This window comes from Mus caroli, unplaced genomic scaffold (genome assembly GCF_978045245.1).
Source record: "Mus caroli unplaced genomic scaffold, Mus_caroli_1 scaffold_3, whole genome shotgun sequence".
NCBI lineage: Eukaryota > Metazoa > Chordata > Mammalia > Rodentia > Muridae > Mus > Mus caroli.
In genome coordinates this window covers 30160802-30182804 of record NW_028227258.1, presented here as the reverse complement: position 1 = coordinate 30182804, position 22003 = coordinate 30160802, and the positions used below count along the sequence as shown (strand labels likewise).

General features: G+C 45.5%; 1 protein-coding gene across 2 annotated transcripts; it reads left to right on the top strand.

Annotated features, from left to right (window-relative positions):
• The first annotated feature begins 46 nt into the window (after positions 1-46).
• Pla2g12a (phospholipase A2 group XIIA) lies at positions 47-17157 on the top strand. Of its 2 annotated transcripts, none has more exons than XM_021158068.3 (4): positions 47-405; positions 10259-10335; positions 11643-11808; positions 16093-16270. In XM_021158068.3, the coding sequence occupies exons 1-4, from the start codon at positions 186-188 to the stop codon at positions 16110-16112; spliced, it is 483 nt and encodes a 160-aa protein (XP_021013727.1). In that variant the 5' UTR covers positions 47-185; the 3' UTR covers positions 16113-16270. The 2 variants fall into 2 exon arrangements, with proteins under 2 accessions (XP_021013727.1, XP_021013726.1); XM_021158067.3 differs by having other exon boundaries at positions 51-405; positions 16162-17157.
• Positions 17158-22003: the final 4846 nt, after the last annotated feature.

The following is a 22003-nucleotide window of genomic DNA, read 5'->3' as shown; positions in this document are numbered from 1 at the left end:
GTGGGCAATGAGGCTCCCACGCTCAGGCGCATGCGCAGTGTGGGCGGCGGCGCGCGTGCCCGGGCGGCCCACCGTTCGGCGCAGCTCAGTGACGGGGCGCGAGCTCGCGAGCGCGGAGGAGGCCGGGGCCTGAGCCGGAGCCGGAGCGCGCGCCGCTGCCCAGCCCGGCCGCGCCGGCCCCGCAGATGGTGACTCCGCGGCCCGCGCCCGCCCGGGGCCCCGCGCTCCTCCTCCTGCTGCTGCTGCTGGCCACTGCGCGCGGGCAGGAACAGGACCAGACCACCGACTGGAGGGCCACCCTCAAGACCATCCGCAACGGCATCCACAAGATAGACACGTACCTCAACGCCGCGCTGGACCTGCTGGGCGGAGAGGACGGGCTCTGCCAGTACAAGTGCAGCGACGGTGAGCCGCGACAAGGGGGCGCGGGGTGGCAGGGGGATGGAGGAGGGACAGTGCCCGGAGAGGGGGAATGCGAGAAGCCGAGCCAGGCAAGTGGATGGGGACGGGTATGGAGCGAGAAAATAAAGGGACTGGTGCCGGGCAGGGGGATGTGTGTGTGTGTGTGTGTGTGTGTGTGTGTGTAACAGGTAGATGAACAAGTGTGGGGCAGGTGGATGGGGCACAAGTGTGGGGCTAGAAGATGGAGGGGTACGTGTGGGGCAGGTTGATGGGGCGGGGGACACTTGCGGAGCAGGGGGGGGCGGGGACAGGGAATCGGGATGGAAGGACAAGTGGGGGACAGGGGGATTAGGGGAACAGACGCCAGACAGGCATTGACTGCGTCCTCGGGTGTGGAAAGAATGAGCAGTGCTTGGAGCGTGCTGTCCTTGGGATTGAGCAAGCTGGGAACAAATGTGAGAGGTCACCTGAGTGCGCACTCTGCACTCTACTCTCCTTTGCATCTGAGCTTCTCGCCCTCTCTCCCCGCCACTGCACAAAGTTGCCTAAGAACTTTCTGATGTACGGGAAAAAGCTGGGAGGGAAGTGGGACAGACTGAGTTTAGCACGTGCGGTCACGCACAGGCGCGCACACACGCACCATGTAATTGGTTCAGCTAAACATAGAAAGCCAAACGACAATTTAAAAGCCATCAGTTGGTGTTAAGTGCCGTTTTGTTTGTTCACCTGCAAAGCTGGGTAAAAGAAATTGTGGCTTTTGTATAGATTTCTGGTGTCCTTGGTTTTTGAGGGAGGTATACTGCATTGAAAAAGTTCCCTAACTTCTAGAAAACAATCTAAGACTTGCAGTTTTGGTTTGCTTTGATTTTTGAGACAGGGTCTCAGGTAGCCCATGCTGGCATTGAAGTTGATATGTAATTGAGACTGACCTTGAACTCCTGTTCCTTGGCCTCCCAGGTTTTGGATGACAGACACAAGCCATCTTGTCCGCCTTGTATCTTTCTTGGGTATCACTGGCCTCTCTTCCTTATTCTCTGTCAATATTAGAGTTTGTCTGCTCACTCCTTTCATTGTTTTTAAACATTCTGTTTGAATCTGAGAACTTGTGTCATTGGCAGCGTGAATAGTCATAAAATCAGCACTCAAGGCAGTGATTTGAGTGAGGGTTTTTGTTGTTGTTTTAGTGGTTTTTTTTTTTCTTTAAAGCATTCGATATGTGTGTGTGTGTGTGTGTGTGTGTGTGTGTATTTTGAGGGGTGGGATGAGGTTTCTGTTTGGCAATTCAGAATGTTAGGATAGAACTTGTAAAATCAAGTTTCTTATGAGATTAGCCAAGGCTACCAGCTGAAAATAATAGGGAAATTCATGACTTTAGTGAGAAACCCTGATTGCAGAGTTGGTAAACTTAATTTTAAAAAAGTCTCTCCTGTAAACCTGTGACGTCCCTGCAGCTTATAAGTCTACAGATAGCCTCCACCTTTATGATAATATAAAGAACATTCCATTGAATTCATTCTAGAGATCTCCATTTGCCTCCAAAACTTAGGCCTAAAACCTTCCACCGATACACACCAAAAAGAATATTTTCTTCCTGTACAATATTTTGTTTTTGTGAGCTGTATTAGTGGGGTGCCGTGGGTAACAAGGAGTAAATGATAACTTTGCTAAGGCAAAAGTTCTTTTTTTTTTATTAGATATTTTCTTTATTTACATTTTAAATGTTATCCCCTTTCCTAGTTTCCCCTCCAGAAATCCCCTATCCCCTCCCTCTTCTCCCTGCTCCCTAACCCATCTACTCCTGCTTCCTGGTCCAGGCCTTCCCCTACACTGGGGCATCGAGCCTTCACAGGACCAAGGGCCTCTCCTCCCATTGATGACCAACTAGGCCATCCTCTGCTACATATGCAGCTAGAGACACGAGTCCCACCATGTGTTTTCTTTGGCTGGTGGTTTAGTCCCTGGGAGCTCTGAGGGTACTGGTTGGTTCATATTGTTGTTCCTCCTATGGGGCTGCAAACCCCTTCAGCCCCTTGGGTCCTTCCTGTAGTTCCTTCATTGGGGACCCTGGAGGCACAAGTTCTAACTTCACTCCTGACCATTACGCAAACATTAGTCTTGACTGTGTGTCAGCCGTTGGAAGGTGGGGGATTCTGCAGTGGCAGATAAGATCCCTGTCCCTGGAGCTTGTGTTCTGATGCAGAGAAGCAGTCAGCACATCTGGACACAAGAAATGAGAGACTACCACAGTGGTCCTGGGAAGTACTGGGAGCCATTTGCCTTTCCTGTAGGCTGTTCCAGGACAGAAGAAGAAGAAGGTCTCAGGATTGGAAGTAAGAGGAGTGCTCTGTGGTAATCAGGGAAAGAATGTTCCAGCATGGAACAATGAGGACACATTTCCTGAGGGCACACACGGGCTCATAGGAAGCCAGTCACGGTGACTGAGGGTTTCTGCCTGTGGCAGTGGAAAGATGCAGCTGTTATTTACAGACACAAGGGTGACTTGAAACGTGCAGTCTTTATAGACAGCTTGTGAGCGCCAGCAGTAGAGTTGTTAACACTGAGAACATCTCAGAGCTATGCTGTTCCCACGAAAAGGTTGTTTCAAACCTCCCTTCACTTGCTACTCTTTGTTACCAATCTCCTGGGTAAGGCAAGAGCTGCTGAAGGCAACAAATGTCTGCACTTCCTGTAACCTCCCTTCCCTGAGCCCGGTGTTCTGGTACTTGTTCCCTTTGGCTCATCTTTCCTCTGATGGGAAAAGATGCCTTAATGAGAGTTATCTGGAGTTTTGGCTTTTTAAAAAAGAATTATTTATTGTATGCATACATGTACACTGTAGCTGTCTTCAGACACACCAGAAGGGGACATCTTAACCTATTACAGATGGTTGTGAGCCACCATGTGGCTGCTGGGAATTGAACTCAGGACCTCTGGAAGAGCAGTCAGTGCTCTTAACCACTGAGTCATCTCTCCAGCCCCTCCCTGAAGTTTTTTTTTTTTTTTTTTTTTTTGGATTTTTTTGTTTTTGTTTTGTTTTTTGTTTTTGTTTTTGTTTTTTGAGACAGGGTTTCTCTGCGAATGGCTGTCCTGGAACTCACTCTGCAGATCAGGCTGACCTCTAACTCAGAAATCCACCTGCCTCTGTCTCCCAAGTGCTGGGATTAAAGGTGTGCACCACCACTGCCTGGCTTCCGCAAATTTTTATGGGAACACATTTTATGTTTGCCATTTAGCCAGCTCCTTCTCTCTCTCTCTCTCTCTCTCTCTCTCTCTCTCTCTCTCTCTCTCTCTGTCTGTCTGTCTGGTGAGAGAGGCATGCATGTGGGTGTTTGGTTGTACACATACAGAGGCCAAGAGAGAATGCTGAGTGACTTTTTCTTTTGTTCTCTACAAAAGCTCACTGATCTGGCTGGCCACTGAGCTTCTGGGATCTGCCTGTCTCTCTTGCCCCCCAACACTGGGGTTATAAGCACACACTCATCTTCCTCAGCTCTTTATCTGGGTGCTAGGGATTTGAACTCGGGTTATCGTGGCATAATGGTCATCATTACTCACCTGGGCCAGCTTCACTTCCTTCCTCCCTGATCTCAAAGGAAAGGAAGTGAGACACAGTTTTCATTTCTGTTGAAAAATAGAAGAAAGTAGGTTCTAAAGTGTTTTTTAGAATTTTGAATAAGTTGTTCATTCCTCTAGTGATATATGTGTTAGCAGGAGGATCTAAGTGCTATATTGAGAATTGAGCGTTAGTGGAGGCAGGGTAGCCAGAATGGAGCCAGGCTGCTGTGTTCAAGAGCCCAGACAAGGGCTGGAGAGGTGGCTCAGTGGTTAAAAGCACTGACTGATCTTTCAGAGGTCCTGAGTTCAATTCCCAGCAACGACTTGGTGGCTCACAACCATCTGTAATCCTGTCTGTAGTGGGATGCCCTCTTCTGGTGGGTCTGGAGACAGCTACAGTGTACTCATATCAATCAATCAATCAATCAATCTCTGGAGACAGCTACAGTGTACTCATATAAATAAGTAAATAAATAAATCTTAAGAGTCCAGACAGAAAGGTGGCACTGATTTTGCATTGAGTTGGCAGGAGTTGGGGTGATGAGAGACGGTTGGATTTGAGGTATAACGTGAATGAATGAAGATTTTGACAGTAATTGTCACTAAGGCAGAGTCGGTAGTGGAGGTGATAGGAGGAGGGAATACTGGAGTCGTGTCTTTTTGTACCTGAGAAGTGTAGTTTCTAAGTGTGCAAAGGGAGGGGCTGGCCAGGAGCAGGTAACACACCCTGTTACTAGGGTAGAGGTAGGATGTGGGCACCGGCGTTAGGTGAGTGGGTTTTGATTAACTATTTTTCAGTGAAGAGGGAAGGAAGCCATCGGCTTCTAGAAATCCTAAGAATGAAGATACTGGGCCATCTGAGGAAAACAGGAAATGAATGACCTAGAGCAGAGGTTCTCAACCTGTGGGTCTCAACCCCACAGGGGTCACACATCAGATATCCTGCCTATCAGATATTCACATTACAGTTCACAACAGTAGCAAAAGTACGGTTATGAAGTAGCAACGAAAATAATTTTAGGGTTGGGGTTCACCACAACATGAAGGGTCACAGCATTAGGAAGGTTGAGAACCACTGGTCTAAGGAAAGCAGTTATTCTCAGAGCCACATGGAGATGAATGGGTTAAGTCTCAAGTGTTAAGTTTAGTGGTACCCTTAGTTGATGCCCTACTTACACGGTGGTAAGATCTTTGCATGACACCGCCGCCACCCTTGCCACCCTCTGAGAGTCTCACCTGCTGCATGTTCTTCCAGGTGAAATGACAGAGCCTGTTTGAGAGTATTTATATCAAATTCAGAAAAACTCAGTTTGAAGGGGAGAGGGAGGGGAAAGAGGATGATAGCCAGTGTCTCAATTCCTGTAAATGCTTAGGTTTTGACTGCAGAGAGAGAGGAGAAGACACTAAGAAGCCAGCCACTTTTGTCAGTGGTTCTTATGTGCTGTGGCCACAGTACATCATGATATTGTGGTTTGACTCCTAATTGTGTTTCTTCCAAATGAGCTTCCGTTTGCTTTGTAAAGGCTGGTAATAGGAGAAATGTTAAAAGTTTTAATGTTGAGCGTCTCTTAACACCACTTAAACACCACGTATAACAATATTTTAAATGATGTCAGTACATAATTTGGCACCTGAGTATTTACGAATGTGACGAACATACGTACGTGCAGGCAAAACACACAAACACTTATAAAATAAATACTTAGCTGATTCAGGTGCCAAATTATGTACTAACATTATTTAAAATATTGTTATACGTGCTGTTAAGAGACGCTGGACGTTAAAACTTTAACATTTTTTCTTAAATAAGCAGCTTTATATATGATTTGTTCTAAGTAATTATGCTTTAAAGTTAATCTTACTTATTGAGTGTGTGTCCATGTATTTAATTTTATTAGAGTGGGGGCAGAGAGAGCAAGAGGGAGAAAGTACACAGGGCCATGCCGTGGTCTGCGTGTGTGGTTGCTCAGTGGACAGCTTTTGGGAAGTAGTTCTCTTTTTTCACTGCGGAATCTGGGGCCCAAACTCAGGTTTTCAGGTTTGTAGGGCAAGAGCTTTTTGCCTGAGGAGCCAGCCTTTATACCTTCAGTATAAAGGTGAGTTTAGAACTTTAAAACCCTGAACTGTTTCAGCAAAGCAGTTACTTCTGCCGTTCGTGGTGGGTTTATTTGCTCATTCTATGGAAAGAGAACATCTTAATTTTGGCAGAGTATTTCTCATACCTAGTAATTTCTTAGGCGCTCACTGTGTGCTAGGCATCTTCTAGGGAAGGGAAAGGAGACAAAACAGTCATGCTAACGTGGTTCATAACCATCAGAAAAACAGCCAAGCTTGGTATCAGAAGGGAAGATGCTCTATCTAGATGGGGCCAGCTTGGAGGTGTTTGAGAGGAGAGACATCAGTTGGTTGTTCTAAAGGAACCCCAAACTGACAAAACCTACCAGCCCATGCCCCTTTCAGTGTGATGGTAGGGAGTCCGTTACCAGCGTTTATTTCAACATTCTTTCCAGTGTTTCATAAAAGGTAGGGATGGATCTTTTTTCCCTATTAATTTATGTATTTATCGCTTTACATCCCACTCACAGTCACCCCTCCTCCCAGTACATCCCCCACTCCCATCACATGGCCCCTCCCCACCCCTCCCTCCCCTTCATCTTTAAGAAGGGTGAGGTTCCCTCTGGCTACCAACCCAGCCTGACACCTCAACTCACTACAGGACTAGGCACATCCTCTCCCACTGAGGCCAGACCAGACAGCCCAGTTAAGGGACAGATCTTTGTTACTCAGTGTCACCACCCTCCCTCTGCAGGACACACATGCACGGCTCACATGGCTGCTCTACACCTTCACTCTCTCCTTTTACCTGTGGACTTTCTCTACCATCTTTGCCCCCAGTCCTCTGCGGCTCCATGGTGCTCATGGTTACTTGGTATCTTTTTCTAACTTCATTGGCTTAACAGTATCTCCTATGAAGAAAGTGTCTGTGCCTGTGGTGGATGCTCTCATCCCTAGGTTATGGCACTGTTACTACAGTCACGATGCCAGGGAGCATATCTACAGCTTGGAAATGAAGAGAGATCAGGTACAAAGGGAAGGGAAGATGGAAGAGCTGTTGTATGAACAGGAAATGAAATACATTCCTAGTTTTAAAAAGGAAAAAAAAAAAAAACCCAGACAGATAAGCGGCTATTAGAAGCGCACACACCTCCTTGCTTTGTATCAGCTGTCTAGGGGTGATAACGTTTGGACATGAATGGCGCCAGAAGTCTGCAGACTTGTAGGTGGGAAGGGGAATGTACCTGTCATCGAGCAAGCAGAAACACTGGGCATGCTGTCGTTTTAAAATAATAAGCCTGTTGTCCATCAGCTTCCTGACGGGTTTTCAGGTGATATGCTTCTGAATTTAAAACAGTTGTTAACCTGAAACACTATATATAGTACATACCCTCTTTCCAGGTTTGAACACGCTATAGTGTATTTGTAGTGCTTTTTAAAAAGATGATTAATGGTCTGGCTCGTTGATTTATATATATCTCTAGAGCCGTGGTTCTTGACCTTCCTAATGCTGTGACCCTTTAATGCAGTTCCTCAGGTTGGGATGACCCCAACCATAAGGTTTTTTTGTAATTTTGCCACTGTTCTGCATCATAATGTGAATGTCTGATATGAAGACTATCTGATGTGTGACCCGGGTGGAAAAGCCAGTCAGCTCCAAAGGAGTCGGGGCGCACAGTTTGAGAACCGCTGAACTAGAGGTTTGTGACTGTTTGAAATCACTCTCTGTTTAAACCGGCTCAAGAGACAGCTTTATACTAATGTGGAAGGAACTGCAGACTTTCCCAAGAATGCTTTGCCAGTTTAGCCTTTCTTCCTGCTATGGTTTGAGTATGGCTTCTCCCCTCCAAAACTGAAATTTCATCTCCATGAAAAGATGCAGTACTAAGAGGTGCAACCTTTAGGAGGTGCAGAGGACTCTGCCCTCATGAATTGATCATTGTCTGAAATGTGTCTACTTCATGAATCAATAGGGTTGTCTTGTGACTGGGTTTGCAGGAAAGCCAGTTTGGCTGCTTTCTCTCACTCTGGTCTCTACTCCCGTGATGCTTTGATCTTTGAGAGGATGAAGCCAGCGAGAAAGCCGCAGCCAGATTCAACTCCTGGACTTTGGATCCGTTATATGAGCCCAAATAAACCTTCTTTAAAAAACTGCCTTGGCCCTTGTGATATTAGCAACAGGAGTCAGCCTGGGCTGGGGGTGTAGCCTAGTGCTAGAGGTCGGCCCTCACATTTGCAAGGCCCTGAGTTCAGTCAATCCCCAGCACCACAAAACAAACAAACAATAAACTAAGGCATCTGCCTTCTTACGCAGGGCTTTAAACCACAGACAAAAATGTGTATTTTTCATGACAGTCCCGTGGGAACAGTAAGCTAGCTAACACTTCACTTAAACAGAGTCACAGCTGGCTGAGTGGGCTTCCAAAGGCTGGGTTAACACCATGCCTGCTGCTAGAGGGGACTCATCTACAGTGAGGTGCTGCTTGCCTCAGTTCAGATTAATATCTGTGCTCAAGTGTATGATTCCAGGTCATACTGGGCAGATAGCTCTAGATGTAAAGCTTATTAAACAGTGGCAGATGATGAAGTAACTCTTACAAAATAGAACTCAACAATCCTGTAATAAGTCTAAAACCTTAATAACAGAGATGCGGAAATGCTGAAATTCTACATGTAGGTATATATTTATATAAATATATATATATGTATATATATATACATATATATATATTTTTTGAGACAGGGTCTTTCTGTGTAGCCCTGACTGTCCTGGAACTCACAATGTCAATGAGGCTGGACTTGAACTCAGATCTATCTGCCCCTGTCTCCTGAGTGCTGAGATTAAAGGCCTGTAACACCACACCCAGCTAGGAGTAGATATTTTAAAAGCTCAATGTTAGGAAGTCCTTTTTTCTTTTCTTTTTATTATTGCTGCCATTTGATAGTTTAGCCCTGAGATACAGCTTCCATGAGCTGTGTTAAAATGAATCTTCTGTTGCCTCAATCATCATATTTAATGATTAAGTTTTATAGTTTATTTATTCATTTGTGTATGATGTATGCATATGGGTGTGTGTGGAAGTCAAGAGGACAGTTCTCAGGAACTGGTTCTCTTTATCATGTGGGTTGGGGGTGGAGTTGAACTCTGGTAGCTAGGCTTGGTAACATGCTTTACCAGCTAAGCCATCTGGACGGTCTGGATGGGCCCTGGCTGCCACATTTTAAAGCGCTGTAACACTCTAGAAGTGGTCATTGTTTGTAGGTCAGTAAATGAAGGCCCAGGAAACTCCAAAGATGGAAGAGTCAACAGTGGTAGTGTTTATTTATAACACATGTGACAGATGTCATAGGGAGCAACCTTCTATGTCTGCCCAGTGCCCATCGATCTGACCATTTGTCAACAGCATTCGTCGAAAATGGAACTACGGGTAGAAGCCACACTAGGCACGGGGCATGTACAACAGAGAAAGGTGTGCCTCAGCTTACATTTCAGTATGGAGAACCAAACAGTACATGAAGTAGGCAGGCTAATAGCATGGTGTGTTAGAAACCATGCTGGTCACAAGTATCACTAGGAAAAGCCTTGCTGAGTGTGAGTCTTCTGCTCGGGTGATTCTCACAGAATGCCATGACCTGGGTCTGCTGTGAAGAGACTTTCTTTATTCGCTGCATTCCTGAAAGAGTTGGCTGCAGGGAATGGAGGCAGACTCTCTGGTCCTATCGTGCCCTGCAGTGTCTTAAAAGTGTTAGATAGCCATTGCCTAACCTAATCTTTCTTAGGTTAGGCTTTAGCTAACACCTCCTGGTTGGTGGGTATTGAGCTTTCTGTGGACGCAGTGCGCGCCTGGCAGGTTTTCACCTGCGAGACTCCAGCATTGGATGTGCAGGAGGCAGGGCTGCTCTCTCGTGTGTGATGCAGTATCGTGTGCACCCTTGCAGTCCTCTGAGGTCCAGGATAAGCTTTGGCCTGTTCTGACAGTGTGTGTCAATAAATATGATGGCCTTGATGAATGCTTCACATCTGTGTATGCGCTGCACATTCGCGTGTGCCCTGCATTCTCCATGAACTGAAAATAACCCCATGATCAAGCACTCTAGTGCCCAGCAAAATAAATACACCACTCTTTATGTTCTGTCCAGTAAATATTAAACATCTTCAGGGCTAGTCAAGCATGTTGCATACCTTTGTATATTATTTCTTTCATTTTTAAAAAACTAATTATGACATCATTTGTATTTTATATAGGATCGAAGCCTATTCCACGCTATGGATATAAACCATCTCCACCAAATGGCTGTGGCTCTCCACTGTTTGGCGTTCATGTAAATATTTTTTTTTTTTCCTTAGATAAGCTTTGTGACTGTTAGTCTAATATTTTTAGTAAAGTTTCCTCAGGCTCACAAATAACTTTATTAGAATGATCGCATTTATTATTGTTTTCTGATAAAACACATTTAACAACTAAACAATATCAAATGGGTCTAAAATAATGACTTAATTTTTATTTTGTATAAGTATCACATAAATGATATTTTCTAATTATTACAAACATAACTTGAAATTTTAAAGTACAAAGTAATACTGGTTAGGGAGGGACAAAGTGGGTGAGGCTGGTTTTCTGTATGAACCAGGGCTGAGTGAGGCACAGTGTAGTGATTGCTGCAGTTGTTCTTGGGTAGACAGACAAGCCAGGAGCCACAGGCACAGGGCGGGTTTATACAAACAGTTCCTGCCCACCAGGCTTGTGTGAGTTAATTAAAACAACTCAAGCTAAGTTATAGATTCAAAGTAATGGTATCTCTTGAAAATGGAAAAATATTTAAAGTTAAAAGACAAGCCACCATTTGAATTATAATTGTTTAAGAATTTTCTGCAGCATTTCACAGAAAGTACATTTATTTGGAGGAAGGGTCATAAAATAATTTGAAAATCCAAAGATCATAAAAGTCCTAGAGATTTCTTTTAATGTTCTTAGGCTTGTTATTTGTAAAGCTATGCTTTGGGGGCTAAAGGGATGGCTCAGTGAGTAGGAGTGCTTTTGTGTAGGCATGAGCCCTTGAGTTTGAGTCCCCAATGTCCACATACAAGCCAGGCATGGCTGCATGTATCTGTGACCCTAGTGTTGGGGGATGGAGACAGGCAGAGCCTCAGAGCTCTCTAGATAATCCGTGTAGCCGAAACAGTGGTCTTCAGGCTCAGTGAGAAAATTTGTCTCAGGGTAGTGAGGCTGACAGCAATAGAGGAAGACACCTTCCTCTGGCTGCCTTCCTGTGGCCGCTATTACACACACACACACACACACACACACACTTCCTCACATGATTAATTAAATAAAGCAAAAAAGAAAGCCAGTTGTGCATTGTGTTTTGGATAGTTAAAAAGTTGTGAAAGTTACTGCCATAACTTTAACACTGCAAAATTGAGGAGTGGGTATGGCTAACACAGTTACATGGCTGGGAATCGGTAGGAGAACAGGAAGATTCTAACACAGGAAACATTTATAGGCAGCTGTGGATTTGGGGATTGTCTACACAGTTGTCATTTACTTCTATGGAGTCCATTTGAATGTGTCACTTATGCCGGGAGCTTTGCATCTTACTGACAGCAGTCTATCCACTGCATCTCACAGCTGAACATAGGCATCCCTTCCCTGACCAAGTGCTGCAACCAGCACGACAGATGCTATGAGACCTGCGGGAAAGGCAAGAATGACTGTGACGAGGAGTTCCAGTACTGCCTCTCCAAGATCTGCAGAGACGTGCAGAAGACGCTCGGACTAGCTCAGAACGTCCAGGGTAAGGGTGGCCTGCTGGCTGGGCTCGGATGGCTTCTAATAGTGCAGCAAACACATCAGGAGAGAAGTGTGCATCTCACAGGCATTCACTGGCATGATCTAGCTGTGTCGCTTGCCTGCAGTGAGGAGCGAACTGACCATCTTTGTAATCTAAAATTATACACGGTCACAAAAGCAAAGTGTTCAGAAGGAGAATCTGAGGCAGAGAAGGGACTTCATCTCCCTTAGATATGTAGATCTACTCGTTCAGAAACTAAATGCCGAAGCCTGGAAGCAAGCTGTCATAGTCCGCTTGGGATGCTGTAGTAAAGTGTAACAAACTGAGGTTGTTATAGACAACAAATAATTCAGGAGGCTAGGGATTACATGATGAAGGCAGAAATAGCCATCATCTGGCAAGTTTCTCTGCTTGGTTTATAGACCATACCTTCGAGCTGTATCATGAGACATGGGGAAAAGGACTAGGCAGGTCTCTGGGATTCCGTTTTGTTTGTCTGCACTTCTGTTGTGTTGCAGTACTGAGGATTACAGAAGTGTCTTGAGTGTTTGTTAGACAAGCCCTTCACTGTTGAGCTATGTCTGGAAGTTATACCATTTTTAATGTGACTTATCCCATTCATGAGGGCACTGCCACGGTGACCCAGTTATTTCCCAGAGTCTTTCCTACCCTAATTTCTTTACCTTGGAGGTTAAGACTTCAACAGATAATTCTTAGAGGAACATAGATATTCCTATAGACAGACAGTCGTAGCACCAGTGACTTTTAGTGTGTAGTGCAGCTGCTACATTGATGGCTCATGTGCCTCTAACCCCAGATTAGGAGGCTGCACGTTGCTTGGCTTTTCCTGGGGATGTGTAAAGAAGTGATGTTCATACTAGATTGAGCACCAGTAACAGCCCAAAGAAACAATTACATCAAAGTCCAGCACCAGTGAGGTCATCAAGGGTGCCTACAGGAGCTCAAGCAACTCAGAAAGCTACATCACCTCAAGTTCCACTCTGGCATGGGTGACAAGGACTTAAGGAGGTTGCTTCATTAGAGCCCTGCCTTAGTTAGGGTTTCCAGTGCTGTGAAGAGACACCATAGCCAAGGAAACTCTTAAAACAGACATCATTTGTCTTAGTCAGGGTTTCTATTCCTGCACAAACATCATGACCAAGAAGCAGTTGGGGAGGAAAGGGTTTATTCAGCTTATATTTCCACATTGCTGTTCATCACTGAAAGAAGTCAGGACTGGAACTCAAGCAGGTCAGGGAGCAGGAGCTGATGCAGAGGCCATGGAGGGATGTCCTTTATTGGCTTGATTCCCCTGGCTTGCTCAGCTTGCTTTCTTATAGAACCCAAGACTACCAGCCCAGAGATGGCACCACCCACAAGGGGCCTTTCCCACTTGATCACTAATTGAGAAAATGCCTTACAGTTGTATCTCATGGAGGCATTTCCTCAACTGAAGCTCCTTTCTCTGTGATCACTCCAGCTGTGTCAAGTTGACACAAAACTAGCCAGTACAACATTTAATTGGGACTGGCTTACAGGTTCAGAGATTCAGTCCATTGTCATCATAGCAGGAAGCAAGGTAGTGTCCAGGCAGACCTGGTGCTGGAGAAGGAGACACGTTCTTCTACATCTTGTTCCTAAGGCAAACAGGAGAAGAGTGACTTCCAGGCAGCTAGGAGGAGGGTCTCCATGCCTGCCCCACAGTGACATACTTCCTCCAACAGAGCCGAACCTATTTCAATAAGGCCACACCTCCTAATCTTGCCACTCCCTGGACTGAGCATTTCCAACCACCAGAAGCCCCAGCCTCCTGCCCACCTGTGCACTCGTACATCCTTAGGAGCAAGAGCAGCCGGGATGCACATGGGAAAGGTGGCTGGAGCCTCAGGGAGGGGACACTGACAGCCCCTCTCCTGTGACCTCAGACCTGGCTAACACTATATTGTTTTGCTTATTTATGGTCATGACTTTAATGCCAGTGCATTCTGTGGGTCACTACAGTGGCCTCTCTCCATGAGGATGGTCAGGTCAGAGGAAATGGCTTCTCCTACACTCCACCCTTTCTTTAGTGCTTACATTCTTTCTATTCTTTTTTTTCCTTTTTTTTTTTTTTTGATGTCCCCTGAGCCTTGGAGAGGTGGATGTGAGTGCATATGTGTAAGTATGTGCACGCACCTGATTATTTCTGAGCAGTGAGTCTCTTTGCCATGACAGCAGAGACTTATCCTCAGTGTTTGGCCAGCTATGAGACTCTGAGATCACTGTAAAATAAGCCTCTCTCCAAGACGGACGCAGACAGCAGCAAAAATATGTGGGCATAAACAAGAATGAACATTTAATTGGCAGTTTAACAAAACAGGCACTACACTCTCCCAAGTGCAGCCTGCAGTTTCCCCAGGGCTTTGCCATGTCTTAAATACTAAGCCTTGGTACCCTCGCATGTAACAGGCCTTAAGTCTGACCAGAAAGTAGTCGGCTCTCCCCATAACAAGTGTCCCATAGTGCACCATGGGCACGTCTTGCATGGCATGTTGATGGCATTAACACCAAGGGGCACAGCCAAGCAGAAATCAGTGGCAATAGTTCCCCAGCAAGCTATCGCCTTCTGGCACGGGGAAGAAGCCTCAGACTGCTGTCAGCCTGATTTCATCATGTCCTACAACCCCAGCAATGGGGACTCACTCTCCAGTTACTGTGTGTGACAAGGGCAATGGTAATAGAAATGATGCCATCCAGGGCCAGCTTAGTGAGCTGGTAAATTTACAGGCGCATCTTACAGAATATGGATGATGGCTGGAAAGTACCGGTTGTACTGAAAGTCCCACCCTAGAGCAGGTGATGACTCACGAAAGCTAAGTCACTGGAGCCCCAACTACCAGTCAACCGTGTCATAGCGGAACTGAGATCTCTGTGGAAATATAAGTCACAACTCAGTCTGAGTATGTTTAAGACTTTTTCTTCTATGAAGCAAAGACTAAAGTCAGAAGATAAGTGGCAAAGATAAAGCCAGGAAAGAAAACTAGCATTTTTTTTTCATTTTCCTTAAAATACTGTGCTAGATAATAAAGTTTTCTTTTGATGCTAACAAAAGCCCCAAGTGCCAGACGGGATCCCAGAGTCTCTCAGGGAAGGGAAGTGAGGACGGCCACTCTCTCACTCTGGAGCCTGTGCTCTGTCTGTTGACTGCTCCAGACGGCCTCATGCTGCAGCTCTGACTCTGAAACCCAGGAAGCCCTGGCCAGGAGGAGCTCTCGCCTCAGATGAGCCAGGGGTCACTGCTTACACCCACCAGGGTGCTTATGGCTACAGTCGCCAACTGAGGCACAGCTGGATGGATTTCTTGTCTTCTTACATAAAATAGACACAGAAGCATGGCCAGGTGCTGCTCTCCAGAGACGACGGGGCGCTGTAATGGCTGTAATGGCGCAGGGTTTGGGGAACTTGAAAAGGATGAGTTTTAGAGTAAGGGTCTTCCTTGATGTGAATATCTGAAAAGCGTATCTTGGTTGCTGGAAGCTATTTTTTGGTTCAGCTCTGTGAACCAAGGTCTGAAGTTTTTTAGGAGAAGTAGTTGATAACCTTTGTTTAGTTTTAATTTTTAAAAACCTACCAGGAGTAACTACTTTTGATTCCCATGAGCATCCACCCCAAAGCCCAATTTTAGAATTGGTCAAAGAAAGAGAATGGGTTCCATTTAGCATGAGCATCTGTAATAACATGCGGCCAGTTCTTAGAAGCCACGGGTCACAGTGATGCCGTGAGGTTTCCAAAGGTTTTCTTTTTCTTTTTTTTTTTTTTTGGGGGGGGGGCTTGTTTTAATTATGTTTGTATGTGTGTGTATACCACAGCACACAAGCAACGGTTAGAGGACGTAGCTTGTGTGGGTGTGTGTGTGTGTATAGGATGGTTCTCTCCTTCACCGTGGGGTGGAATTCAGAGCATCATGCTTGCAGCAGGTGCCTTTGTGCACTGAGCCATATCTTGAGCCCTGATGTTAATGAAGACCAAGGGTACAGCCTCATTCTGGAGCAAAAGATTACCCCCTGCCATGTAAGCACGGTGGTTGTCAGACATCTTTATTGTCATTGCTTCTTTAAGTTAAAAGGAAACTAACACTGATGACACAATTTGTGTTTCATAAAGATTGATTATGTGTCTATAAAAAATTATCTGAATAGTTAAAACTGAGTGCATGCATGCACGCACGCACACACACACACACACACACACTGACCTGCTGCATGTTTGTGTGCCTGCTGCCATATGTGTGGCCGTGTGCTCCAGCAGGTGATAGAGGAGGGAGCTGAGTGATGCCTGACACCTGCCTAGTGGTGACGACACATCTTTACCCTGCAGCATGTGAGACAACGGTGGAGCTCCTCTTTGACAGCGTCATCCATTTAGGCTGCAAGCCATACCTGGACAGCCAGCGGGCTGCATGCTGGTGCCGTTATGAAGAAAAAACAGATCTATAAAGACCCTGACTGCTGGAGAGCAGGCAAAAATGGAGGACCATTCTTGCCAAAGATCCGATGCTTTAACAGCCTAATGCTGCCTTAGTTTTGTGTCGACGGGTCACTTTGAGACCTTTCTATACTGTGTCTTTTTTTAAAACCTCAAAGTGAAAACGGTGGGGGGCCAGGCAGAAACAGAGGGAAAGCATGCTTGAGATGGACAGTGAGCAGGACATCAAGAGCATGCCTTCCTGAGACTCGCTGTCTTGGTGGCTCCCCCAAACTGGGAAGAAAAGCTTAAGCCCGTGTGACTTGGTGTTCATAGCTGTACTTAACAATAAAAATGAAAGCAAATGTAAAATTCATTGTAAGGACTTTTCAGCATTATTTTATTTTGAAATACAGGCCAATCTTCCCATAGAACTATTATTTATTTTGAAATTTCAGATGTACATTTATACTTGGAAAAACTATTATTTCTCCATTTTAATTATAGATAATGTGTTGTTTCTCTGAAGCCCACTAAGATAGGTATAAATATGTTACCTACAACCACAAGGTTTCCAAGTGTGTATCTCTTGTACAGTTGGAATCACGGTTGATACTTCTCTGGAGAGACACCCCAGGACATCTGAGTATTGGGATGTGCACAGTATTCAGGAGCCCAGCTTCCTATCTCACAAACCGCTTAGAGTGAATGTCATTCCTCTTGTGCTGTGAGCTCTAGGAATGACGGGTTTAACGGGCCAAGTCCAAGCTCTATGAATCTGTGCGCTATATGCTGCTGAGTTTGTGGTTACTCCCTCATCCCCATTTCCCATCTTCTATCCTGGAGTAGTGTTAAAAGTCTGACATTTTCTAATGGAGGTCTTAATAAAAGCTATTTACTTCTTGATAATCTCCTGAGAGTGTTTTCAAGTCTTTAATTGTGAAATTGAAGAAGATTCGAAAGGTGAAGTAGAAAGAACCGTCTTTTATGACTCTCTCACTTACACTGAGAATTAACAAGTGTGAAAACAAATCCTAGAAAACCGTAGCAGTCTCTTAAAACGATGGACTTGGAAATGTTTGATGGTCAGAGTGCTCACCTGCGTTGGCCAATGACTGACGGTTTCCCCATCCCAGACACTGAGCTCTGCTGACCTTTGGAGTGATGCATACAGGGTAAGCTGCCTGGAGTGTCAGAAAGGAACATGGAGGCAAGAGGCTCTTTGTCAGTCATCACAGGTGGCACTGTGCAGAAGGAAGCTCATGCTGAGGGAAGGGCTGTGCTCTTGGCCTTGACAGTGAGTCGCTACATGCAACGGAATCTCTTCTCTTGAAGGTGAGATGAAGGCACCCTAATGTTACTCGTGTCTCCATCAGACAAGAACAAGGGTGTGCCTGGCAGCTACATGGGCAAACTAGACTTCAGGAAAAATGCATGGGGGCCCTTAATCGATACTTTCCGGAGGGGAATGAAACAGGCGAAAAAATCTTCCTACACATACTGCATTACATTGTTCAAAAGTTACAGAAATTTTATATATGTATATATGTATGTATATATATGTATATGTATATGTATATGGCTGGATAGGTGGCTCAGCAATTACAAGCCCTCACTAATCTTGCAGAGGACCCAGGTCATTCCCAGCACCCACATGCATCTGTAAACTCCACTTCCAGGTAATCAGCCCTTGTGACTCCTGGAAGCACTAGGCAATGCAAGCGGCACACAGACTCTCATATACATAAAATAAAGCCAGATGTTTGTTTTAAAACAGCGAGACTCTATCAGTGAATGAAAAAAATAAGGAGGGACATGATGGCGCCGAGGTGTGTGGGAGGAGGAGGGTTATTGTAGATAACAGGGAGAGTGGAGCCAGGGCCGGAACATCTGGGAGAGTCCAGAGTAACATGACTCCCAGCCAGGCCAAGTGAGAAGCAGGGGAGGGGAGAGCCACGAGAGTCAAGAGTAGGTGAAAGGGCCAGGTAGCCAAACTGGCTGGATTACACAGGGAAGGACAGCCCAGCCCCTGGGCTGGAGAAGTTAGGCTAGGGGGTTGGGGTATGGCAGCCATTCTCTGTAACAGGTAGGGACTAGAGGATGATGGGAGAACCTGTCGCTTTGATATGTTATATAGGCTCCTCAGCCTTTTGTGCCCAGTGTGAGATGTAAAAGTCAGCCTCACTTTCATGTGCTAGCTACCGTGATGCTGTTCTTAATGGTTTTGGATTACTTCTTTCTTAAAATAAATGTATGTATGTATGTATGTATTTATGTGTGTATGTATGTATGAATGTATATATGTATGTATGTATGTGTATGGGCATTTGGCCTCCATGGATGTCCATACCATGTGCATGATGCCTGGTGTCTGCAGAGGACAGAAGAGGGTGGCAGTATCCCTGGAGCTGGTGTTAGAGCCGATGGTGAGTGGTGATATGGGTGTTGGGACCTGGGATCTTCTGGAAGATTATCCAGTGCTCTTAACCACTGAGCCATCTCTCCAGCCTCTAGATTTCTTCACATCTGTAGCGTCTTTGACACCCCTGTTGACAACTTAACTTCCTTGGTTCTCGGGCTTCCCTCCCTGTGGCAGAGTTCTGAGAAAAACCAAAGGCGGAAGTGGTTTTTATCCCTGGTCACTGCCCACTGTTACGGGGCCTGCTGAGAAGATGAAGGTAGAGGGCTTGTAGCTCCCAGAGGAGAGACAGGGAGGGGCTGAGCACAAGACACACCCTGGGGGGAGAGGGGCTCCACCTTGGACAGTTCTCCATCAAATCCCAGTAGTTATTCAGCTGTGAACTGACCACTGCTTTGATGTCTTGATGTTTATGATCCAGTGACACCCCTCGGCAGTACCAGCAGGTGGCAGACAGGCTGCTTCCAACTGGGACACAACTGTGACACAACTGTGACTTCCTTAAGTCAGAATCCTAGAAACTTAATGTTTATGTGAGTTCTCTGAGGCAAACAAATTAGAGGGTTGGCAGAATTAGCGCTGGAAAATGTTAGCACTGAACAAATTATGATTCTCAAATTATTTAGAATATGTTCCCTGTGTTTCATTCCTAGCATAGGTGTCAAGCTAAAAGCCTTTGGGATAGTAAATTCCATAAAAGCGAGTAGTAGTCAGGTATGGGGCCAGTCCCTCCTGTCAGCCAACTTCTGGTCTCCGTTCGATCTGGCATGGCTTACTAGTGTTGCTTTTTTTTTTTTTTTTTTTGTCTTCTTCCTTCCAGGGAAGGAAGCTTGCTAGGGTTCCAACAAGTGGCTGTCTGGCAGGAATGTGCATCAGACTCATGGAAGTGGACCTCAGCCACTTACTGTTGATAGTGCTTGCTTTAAAAGTCTAAAATGACGCATCTGTCATTTGTAAGTAAGTTATTGCAGCTTGGATGGAAAACACAAACTAATATTTGAGCACTTGGTCGGCAGCTAGTGGTGCTGTTGGGGTTGTGGAATGTTTAGAGGGCGTGGCTAGAACTGAAGGAGTGAGTCACTGTCCGGACGGACGCTGAGCCTTTAGCTCTTTATCCCAGGTCTGCTTCTGCTTTAGATCTGTAATGTCGTCAAAGGCCTGGGTATTAAAGGCTTGGCCCCCAGTCCCGGCCACTACCGAAGGTCATGGACTTGGGGAGGACACTGGGGCTCCCCTCTCCACCCTGCCTGCCTTTTGCTTGCCATGAGGTGAGCTTCTTCCTCTGTCATATACCCATACCATGCCGTGCTGCTTTGCCTCAGATCCCAGAGCCATCGGCCACCCAATTGGACTGACTTCGTTTGGGTTCTAGTGCTGTGAAGAGAAACCACGACCATGGCAACTCTTTTCTTGTTGGTTTGTGTTTCAAGACAGGGTTTCTCTGTGTCCCAGAGCTCCCAGAGATCTGCTACCACACCCAGCTATCAGAGCAACTGTTATAAAGAAAAACATTTAGCTGGGGCTGCCTTACAGTTTCAAAGATTTAGTCCATTATCACCAAGGCAGGGAGCATGGCGGCATGCAGGCAGACATGGTGCTGGAGGAGGGAGGAGAGTTCTGTATGTAGATCTGCAGGGAGCAAAGGAGGCTGTGTGTCGCGATGGTTATAGCTTGAGCACAGGAGACCTCAAAGCTCCTCCCCACAGTTAGCTACTCTTTCTCCAACAAAGCCACACCTACTTCCACAAAGCCACGCCTCCCAATGGTACTGCTTTTATAGGCTAAGCATTCAAACACATAGAGTCCCTGGGAGCCAAGTCTATTCAAACCACCATGGAGACTGAAGCCCTTGAAGCTAAGCTTTATTTTGTAAACATTTTTCTTTTTCAGGTTGATTTGTCTAAGGCATTTGTTATAGGAATAGGCTGCAAACCACCAATGAAAAATTTATTGAATGTCAAGTTAGATGAAATGTTACCTCAAAATCCATAATTACAGTTACATGTGCACGCTATACCTCCAGCACTCTGGAGGCTGAGGCAGGATAATGGGTTAGAGGCTGGACTGGGCTACAAAGGGAGACCTACCTCAAAATAAATAATTAAAATAAAACACCACATAATGAAATCCCTTTAATTACATAGACTATAAAAGTAATGGAGTCTGGAGAGATGGCTCAGAAGTTAGATATACTTGCTGCCCTGCCAGTGGGTTTAATTGGGCAGCTCACAGCCACCTCTAACTCCTGCTCTAGGGTCCTTCTTCTCAGGACTCTATAGGCACATGGAAACATGTACACAAATACACATACAGGTGTGTGTGTGTGTGTGTGTAAGTGAAACAGTAGTAAGGAAGGTGTGATTGTGCCTATCTTTAATCCTTGTACTTGGAAGGTGAGGCAGGATAAAATCACAAGTTCAAGGCCAGTGTGAGTTATATAGGAAGATCATGTATCCAAAGGGGAAAGAAGTAATACAATGTTTTTGAGATAAGAAGTACTAAGCAAGAAAAGCAGTCCCTTTTATCTGCTCCTTTCAAATTTGTGGAAGGCCAGCCAGTCTCGGACCCTGATCCTATATAGTGAGATATAGATGCATTGTCAGGGCTCAGATAAATGATGAAAGTCATATCCAAAGCATAGGCAGTCTTGGGAGTCAGACAAGACATTCAAACCAGGAAGGTGGTTGACACCCTGAAGCTCGCTCTGTGCTAGGTCTAGGCAGCTGGGCTGGGGATGATGAGACCTAAATAGGTAAAAAATAAAATAAAAATAGACCACGCTGTTTCCCCGAACAAGAGAAGGGAGAGCAACTCACAGCCATTTTCCCTGAGCTTCCCCCCTGAAAGGCACAGTTCTGAGCAGTTCTGAGTGCAGGTTTAACTGGTCACCACCACTGGAGGAAGAGTTTGAAATGCCATGTCGTAATGACAGAGAAAATCATTATTAAGACAATTGAATATTACTAAGCCCAACCCTCTTTACTTGCCATCAAAAGGGGCCCAATGAATTTCAGACACTTTTTTGGGGGAAGGGGAAAAAGGTTTATTCAGTAAGCAAGTCGCAGTAGACTGTCATTCTGAAAGACTTCCCCTGTCTTATTTTAATGGAAATGGTGACTTTGAGACTAGTGAAGGACAAAGGCTGTGCATAGATACCTGCAGATGCCCTGCAGCAGGCATGAGACTATGAATGTGTGAGCCTGCCCTGCCCTGTTAAAGAACCCTCCCTCATATACACACATGCACACACACACTTCCTACACATATACACATGATTAAATAGTGTAATAAAAGACCCCTCAGTCAGATAGTAACACCTTAACATAATTTTTATCA

Excerpts from the sequence above, each read along its gene's own strand:
- Pla2g12a (XM_021158067.3), top strand. The coding sequence starts at position 186 with ATGGTGACTCCGCGGCCCGCGCCCGCCCGGGGCCCCGCGCTCCTCCTC. Across the intron at positions 406-10,258 it reads CCAGTACAAGTGCAGCGACG|GATCGAAGCCTATTCCACGC; the intron begins GTGAGCCGCGAC and ends TATTTTATATAG. Across the intron at positions 10,336-11,642 it reads CTCCACTGTTTGGCGTTCAT|CTGAACATAGGCATCCCTTC; the intron begins GTAAATATTTTT and ends TGCATCTCACAG.